The 8,783-nt window shown below is 35.1% G+C and overlaps 1 protein-coding gene across 4 annotated transcripts in view; it reads left to right on the forward strand.

The window, feature by feature from the left end:
- The window catches only part of Lrfn5 (leucine rich repeat and fibronectin type III domain containing 5), a 256,920-nt gene that overhangs the window by 246,686 nt on the left and 1,451 nt on the right, over positions 1–8,783 (forward strand). For all 4 annotated transcript variants that reach the window (XM_026779124.1, XM_026779129.1, XM_026779132.1 and 1 more), the window contains one exon: positions 2,356–2,399. In XM_026779124.1, coding sequence (XP_026634925.1) covers positions 2,356–2,399 — 44 coding nt within the window. The remainder of the gene's footprint in view (positions 1–2,355; positions 2,400–8,783) is intronic.

Below are 8,783 nucleotides of genomic sequence, written 5' to 3' on the forward strand. Positions count from 1 at the left end.
GCTCCCACAAAGCCAGCACATTAAGTAGGATCAAAACCCCGTGCCATTGTCCTTGGCTTCTCATCATCCCTCATTGTTTGCCATGTTCAGAGAGTCCGGTTTCATCCCATGCTTTTTGAGTCACAGTCCAGCTGGCCTTGTGCTCCCAATAGATCAGCCCCACTGTCTCAGTGGGTGGGTGCACCCCTCATGGTCCTGACTTCCTTGCTCATCTTCTCCCTCCTTCTGCTCCTCATTGGGACCTTGGGAGCTCAGTCCAGTGCTTCAGTGTGGGTCTCTGTCTCTATCTCCATCCATCACCAGGTGAAGGTTCTATGGTGATATGCAAGATATTCGTCAGTATTGCTATAGGATAGGGTCATTTCAGGTTCCCTGTTTTCAGCTGCCCAAGGAACTAACTGGGGACATCGCCTTGGGCTCCTGGGAGCCACTCTAGAAATCAAGATAATATCCATATCTCCCTTTTTTCTTTTTAGAGTCTATTCAATCCTATCATTTTCCTTCTAAGATTGTTAATAGTACTATTACAGTAATAATAATAATAATAATAATAATAATAATAATAATAATAATAATAAAACTCATAACAATAATTACATCCTTTATAATAAAAGTAGCAAATGACATTGAATGTCTTTTATGGGTATGAAATAAGTCTTTAATGGCCTGGAGAGACAATTTAGTGTTAATTACTCTTAATGTTCTCGCAGAAGAGCTGCACACAGTTCCTAGTACCCACATGGAGGTTTACAACCTTCTGAAAAGTAACATTGAAAAGACTGAATGTCTCTTCTAACTTCCTAAGTTTTCTACACTCATATGGTGCATATCCTTTCGCTCATATGAACATAAATATACATAAAATAAACAAATAAATGTTTTAAAAAGAGCAATCTCATAAAATGCTTAGAGGAAAGAGGAAAGTAATCAAAGTCAACAAAACAAAATTTTAGATGATTTTTAAAGTCTGGTCTATAAAACTACTATGTTAAGCTGTTTAATGTCAATATTTAAGAGCTAAAGTAAACACCAAATATATATTTACATTGAATATTTGAACAGATTATGGATGAATATAGTTCTATACAAATACCTAATTCTAGAAGAAATTAGCTAAAATAATATTTTTAATGTAATGCAGATTAATAACTTTGCAATTACTTAAATCAAATTCAATTTTAAAGGAACCTCAGAGAAATGTTCAAAAATTATATCCAACCTTTTGAAGACAACAGCCAAATGCTCACTATCTAATACGTATTTGCAATTTTAAACTTTCTAATTATGTCCAATTCAATCCTGATTTTTTTCTTCTCAAAATGGTGAATGCTATGCTAATGAATGCCAAAAGAAAAAGAAAAAAACATTATTTCTAATATGTTCCAGAGCAAACCATGAGTCTGTTGTTCTTTTAAATGTACTTATTTTGGGGGTGTGGTTATCCACCTTTTCTCATCTGACACATATGCAGTGCAGTTGATGTAATTATGATCTGTATCATACCAAGTAAATTAATATTTGTATGTTTGAATAAATTGAAGGAATTATTAAATATATTTTGACTCTACCATAATCAAATTCTCTAAATATTTTTCTCTCTGTACCATTCGTGGAAATCTTAATCTTTAGGGAATTATTGTAAATTCAAATAAATATTTGTGCTCATTGTGTGTATATATAAAAGTTTATATATAAAAATAAATTAATATTTCATCTTTTCTAATATACTTTATATAATCTGATAGCTATCCTGATAGACTGTTAACCCTTTCATTATCAAATAATTAATAGTTTTTTCATAATAACACATTATCAAAGAAATAGAATATACCCAACCAGGGTTGTGTTGAACATTTACAATCAAGTGGTATGTGTTCATAAATATTAATGTAGTATTTTATTTTTACTTTTACTTAGAAATCCATCACATAAGAGTAGTTGAAGACTAAATATTGACAAATGTTTAAGATCATTTTTTTAATCTTTATGTGCTAATTATAGATGAGTTCTGTTAGCAACTTTGAACTCTGTGGTTTCTGTGTGTTCGTAGACAGTTCTGTAGCTGAAATGCTAATTCAGGGATAATTGGAAATAGAACCCCAACTGTCTTATTGAATTGCATTGATCCTATATCAGCAAACATTTTTATATGCTAGAAATAAATGTTGTGAAACTAATTGTTTTACTATTAAATATATGATATCGCTATATGGAACCTTAAAAATAGGACATCAAATTGCTATCAAGCAAGTGACTGTTCATCTCAGTAACCAAAGTGAGTAGAGTATTAGCGCTGGAACTTATGGAAGAAAACAAGTAACGAATTGCTCATAACACTGAAAATCTCATTCCCAGATGCTTCGCTGACTAATGTTGACCAGAATGTCCAGGAAACACAGGTGAGAAGCTTATTAATTGCTATTCATTTCAAAAACCAGAGAGACTTGCTATTGTATGCATGAAATTTTGAATTGCTGATGTATCAGTACCCTGTCTTGAGATTGTCCATTAAATGCAGTGCTTATCGGTACAAACATAAGTATGCCTGAATTCAGTGAATTTTCAAATCACATCTGGATCTGCTCCTGATGGACAGGAATGTTGTCGGGATGAGACAACATTAAATAGCTCTAATTATGCTGTTAGTGTGATCCTGTAGTGACTCTTACGATCATTCCCGATTTAAATCACCTTAAGAACTATTTCTGTACACAGGGATATCTCTGTATGAATAGATGATGCATGGACCCATGTGTGACGCATGCCCGACGTCATCTTTGAAAGGATTACCAAGCCATGTCTCTCATTTTTTCTTAGTCTGGGTTGAAGTGACACGTTTTGCCCTGTTGAAAAAAAAGATGAAGGCTTTCACTGATCTGTAAAATGAATGAAACCGTTTGACAGGGAAGCGATTTGTTGCACAGGCTTTACTTGTGGCATTATTTTTTTATCAGCCACCAATTACTCTTCTTGAGAGTTTTTTTTTGTTTTGTTTTTCAAATGAGAATTTGATTTCTGCAATTTTAATTGGATCAGAACGTGTGTTTCCAGAAGGGAGGAGCACCGAAGCAATCTGTTCAAACAGCTGGAAGTGTCAGCCGTTTGCCGAGGTTTGGAACAGGGAGAAAATCTGCTTTTAAAAACTGAAAACAGCAACAACAAAAAACTACATGCTTTCATTGACGAAGGAATTTTTTTTGCCCCTTCCAACATCATATACATTAAAACAGTATTAATTTTCTCAGTGTGTCACAGTTTTCCCTAGTAAATTCCTACGCTAAGCCAGAACAAACATTTTAAGTATATTTTCATCCCTTGCCCTTTATTGAGTGTCATAGAGAACAGATGTCTCAGGAGAAGCCAAGAGCAAGTCTTGAGTGCCACAGACGGCTCTGGCCTGCAGAGGGCGCCTTGCCTCTCCACATAGTTTCTCTGTTTCAGTTCAATTTCCCTACTCTGCACATTCCTCCTTTCTCTGTCTCTTTCATTTCCTGGGTCCTCATCGAGCGTCCCCTCCCACTCCCCCAGCCTCCTCTTCTTCTTTTTTCTCCCTGCTCTATTTATCTTCCTGTCTTTCTCTTACTTTTAAAAGTTCATTGTTGGAATTTGGGCATCCAGTTTACCTAAACAATTAGGTAGCTCAAATAAGGGTTTAGGTGCATGTAATTGCTGTATCAAAAACATTTCAAAGCGGTGCTCAGTGTGATGCTACGGAGAGAAGCGTAAGAGCGAATACTCAAGACGTCTTAAAATTGCCAAATACAAGTTACAAACACATTAAAACAGCATTACACATCATCATGACTATTTCGTATCATTTAGGAGTGGAATTTAGAACTTAGGCTTTGTCCTCAATTTGGAAAATCTTTGCCCTGCTTCAGAAAATAAAACTTAGTCAATGCGATAGATTCATAAGATTATTAACAATGCGTTTTCATCGCACAAAACTTAGTGTTCTTCATAGAAATGTTGAGCATGTAATTCAAACAAAATGTCAGCCACTGTCTACCGCCAACATACATATTATAACAATCCAGAACATCACGCAGTCATTTGTCTTTCGCTACGAAATTTCCATGTGGGGCTCTGTTTCTTATTTGAGTGAGGGGAACATAATGGAATATATCAGTCTTTAAAATGCTTTTTTTTTCTGGTTCTTTTTTTTTTAAAAAAAATCTTCATGATAAACTATTCTTTAGTATTTTTTTAAAAAATAAAACTAATACCTTAATGTCAAAGAAATATTTTATTTTTAATTTTTCTATGCTATCTTCACTATAATCATTACTAAGAAATTCCAAATGGAAAAAAAAAGATGTTGATCAAATCCGTGTCAAAATCTCATTCATTCATTATCCAGTTCTCATTCAGTTTATATATATATGTGCATATATTTTTAAGTTTCTCTGTGACCTCACTATAGTATTATTGGAACATGTGAGTTATTTTGGCTATTGTAGGCCTTTGATTTCCACAGTGGTCAGCAAGATGAAGGCAATGCCGTTCTGAAAGGGCTGTGACCTTCACTCTCTCACAGGTGCCCTTACTAAGTGTTCCATTACAAGAGCATGAGGGGCCCAGACAGAACATAGCCTTTGAACACACATTCACAGCTAGGGCCCGCCTCAGGTCTTCCACTTTCACGGTATAAGGTAAAGGGAATTTTTATCATACATGGAGTGTTTGAATTTAATCTACAAAGTGCCCAGTTCTGTTTTTATTGTCCTTAAGAACCTTCTTTGACTTAATGTAAAAATACAAGAAGCCTAAAACAGTTCTATGAATTATATAAAATTAGTATATAAGATTATAAAGATATAACTGCATGAAGCAGACTGAAGGACAAAGGGGAATGGGATCATCATGACTTTTGTAATGATAAATACAACAACTGAGAGAATTAGCAAAGATTTGTTTTCTTAAAAGTCCCCCAGCAAAACAGAGGAGCCCATGTTAACATGGCAGAAAGGAGCAGTGTATATTGAAGTGAGAAGACTGGTACTTACTGATGCTGTGTGAGTGACAGTTAGAAGTAGGACTTGTATGCATAAAAAAAAACAAGATTATGTAAGCTTTCTGTGTTTGTGTGTGCATACACTCACAGGAAGTGTGGCATAGCATTTACTAGATTAGATTAGCCTTAAAATATTTATTTTCTTTTTAATTAAATTTGGTCTACCTTATTATATTTTATTATTAAATAAGGTAATCTTAAAATTTAGATGTTTTCATAACTTCTCTACTAATGGATTTTAACTATGAAGTGACACTATGAAGTGACAACACCAGTTATTTTCTCAGGTTTTCTATATAAAGGATCTGAAACATAAATAAGTTTCATTGGATGTACATCTACATCTTCGTTATAACCAAACTATGCCAAACTATGAGGGGAAAGTCCAGATTTTAACATATGAGTGTATGTCTCTATGCACTTCACATGAGGGATATTTTACCTACAGTCAGTTGTTTGTTCAAGTGAGAAGAATTAGTACAATTTTTGAACTCTGAATAGCTCTTATTTCCTATGTAAGTTTGCTTAAAGTGTGTTTGTGTGTGTGCATGTGTGTGTGTGATCTTGTATTTGCCTGTTTATATTTTGTAATGAATACAGTAGAATAATCACATGCTACATTTGTAAACAATATGTAGCTTAATTTATCATGAGCTATCTTCATGCTATTTGGAAATATCTGAACAGAAGAAAATACAGAACTCCAGAGTCTACAGACAACCTATAAGAATTACCTCCTTTGCTTAGAGGGCATAGCGACTCTATAGAAATTCTCCCATTTCACTTAAAGAATCTCAGAATAAAAACAGTGATAGGAGTTTTTGAATAACCCATTCAAATTTCCTCTCTTTTGGAGTATATGGCACTTCCTCTTTATATTTTACATTGAAAGAGTGGCTGTCCATAATTGTTCTGCATTTCATCCTTTCTTTGTAAAATTTTGTCCATCACCTGATTATCTTGATGTCAGAATTTGAATATTTTAGTCAGTAGACAATCTATTTTTCTTCTTGCATCATGAGTTTTTGCTTTCATTAAATTTCTTTAACTTGAAATTTAGTATAATTCCATCTTATTTATTATAAAATATTTACTTATAAAATATGAACAGAAACAATAATTTTGCTATTTAATTTTACTGATATGAACCTGAGGTATTATAAGTAAAACATATAAAATATTTCAAAATACTTTTAGCATTAATTGGTTTACTTTTGGTAAAATGTATATGATAATAATATTTGAATTTAGTTAGATTTTCTGGTTCTTCAACTATCTTGAGTCATTGAATACATCACTTTAGACACATTTAAGCATTCATTGTACCAAATCAAGCTAAAGTATTTATACTTCAGTATAGGAATATCTCCAGTCCTAATAGATTTAAGAGATGTTCAAAAATTCTACAGTTGACAAATATTTGAGATATATATTCTTCAATAAGGGAACTCTAAATAATTTTCTCTATTGCATAAAAGAACAAGAAGCTTCCAATTGTCAATGCATAAACTTTTAATACATCATTGATAGGTACCATGAAATATAGATTAATATTTCTTACACAGTATGACAACCTAAAATTTGTGCCCCCAAATAATCCACATATGTAGGTAATTAAGTATTTTTGAAATATTTTATTTCTGTTTATTTAAGTGTTTGGCAATTTCATGGATATATAAGATGTGTCATAATAATTTTCACCTACCCTGTTCTCCCTTATCCACTCCAATCATGAGTACCTGAACTCCTTTCTTTCCTCCCCTTCCCTTCTCTGTCCTTCATTTTTATACCCATTGATTTAGACTCAGCTTTCTATCATAAATATAAGAAGGGGTTTATTGACTGATATGGCCAACTTCTCAGTTGCTAAAATACCAAAGAAAATGAAAAATGCCTCCCCACAGAAATATGTTTAGGGCCAATGGTGTGTCAGAAAATAGTGTGGCCTCATGAGCAACCCCACAATCCATGGTATAATGATGATGGTCCCATTTCAGTCAGGCCTTGCACAAGAAGCATATGTAGTTGCTATGAGTTTAAATAGTGCGGCATGAAATACACACTTAAACAAGATAATATTATTTAACCTTTATTGCAATCATAAAATTAAGTTTAATAACTTTAACACATAAAGTTATCTCAGTATGTTCTATTATCAGTTTGGTATAAGATATTCAGTAAATTGAAAGTTTTTGTTACAATTATGCTGTTCATTTTAAAATCCTTAAATTGAACCTTTTACAGAGTGAGGTAACCCTGACTCATAAAGACAAAAATGGTATGTATCGCTCAAAAGTGGATATTAGATGTAAAGCTAAGGATAACCATGCTACAAACAACAATCCCAGAGAAGGTGGGAAACATAGGAGACCCTGAAAGGGGCAGACATGGAGGGTCCTAGGAAGGAAAATAGTTAAGTTCTCCTGGTTAAACTGGAAAGGGATTTATGGATGTGGGATGGGAACATGAGGGAACAAGAAGACCTAGTTGGGAAAGGGACGGATGGGGAGAGCAATAAAAGAGGTGTCTTGATAGACAAAGCTGTTGAATTAGGAGCGGTGGGGCTGCGTCCCCAGCACCCGGCCGCCTGCATGGCTAGCTTTATACCCGAAATAATTACACGGAAACTGTATTCTTTTAATCACTGCCTGACCCATTAGTTCCAGCCTCTTATTGGCTAGCTCTTACATATTGATCTAACCCATTTCTATTATTCTATGTAGCCCACGAGCCGGCTTACCAGGAATGATCTTAACCTGCATCTGCCTGGAGTTGGAGAACCATGGCGACTCTCTGACTCAGCTTCTTTCTCCCCGCCTTCTGTTCTGTTTACTCCACCCACCTAAGGGTGGGTCTATCAAATGGGCCTAGGCAGTTTCTTTATTAATAAGAAATCACTCCCACATCACAAAGCCATTATGGGTTTAGAGAGAAACCTGGTGCTAGAGAATTTCTCAGGAATCCCCAAGAATGATGACCCCAGCCAGCTAAGACTCTTCTCAATAATAGAGAAGGTGTCTGTAGCCCTTTCATCGATTAGTGACTACCCTAATTGTCATCATTAAACCTGTATCCAGCAACTGATAGAAGCAATGCAGTGACCCACAGCCAAGTGCTGGGCTGAGCTCCTGGAGTTCCCTTGAAGAGAGAGAGGAGGAATCATATGAACAAGGGGGTTGGTCAAGAGCATGATGGAAAAAAATTGCAGAGACAGTTGACCAGAGCTAGTGGAAGCTTATTAACTCTGGACTGACAGCTAGGGAATCTGCATGGGACCAAACTAGACCCTCGGAATGTAGTGAGAGTTTTGTGGCTTGATTTGTTGGGGGACCCCTGGAAGTGGTACCAGAAACATCCTAGGTGCATGAACTGACTTTTTGGAGCCCATTCCTTATGATGGGATAACATTCTCAGCCTTGATATGGGTGGGGGGGTTAAAGGTGCTTGGTCCTGCTTCAAATTTGTTGACTCACCTAAGAAGGTCTTACCCACTATGAGGAGTACATGGGCTTGAGAAGGGAGGGAGGTGGCGAGAAGAAGAGAAGGAAGGAGGAACAGGATTAGTATGCAAAATGAGAAACAATTTTTTTTTAATAAAAATATTTAAAATCATTTGTATTTTATGTACTTGGAAATGCATGCTTCTTTAACATTTCCCTTCTTTTCTTTAAAAAGAAATTTGCAAAATTTTGCATTTATTTGTGTCTGTGTGTGTGTGTGTGTGTGTGTGTGAGAGAGAGAGAGAGAGAGAGAGAGAGAGAGAGAGAGA

Source organism: Microtus ochrogaster, chromosome 1 (genome assembly GCF_000317375.1).
Source record: "Microtus ochrogaster isolate Prairie Vole_2 chromosome 1, MicOch1.0, whole genome shotgun sequence".
NCBI classification, from domain to species: domain Eukaryota; kingdom Metazoa; phylum Chordata; class Mammalia; order Rodentia; family Cricetidae; genus Microtus; species Microtus ochrogaster.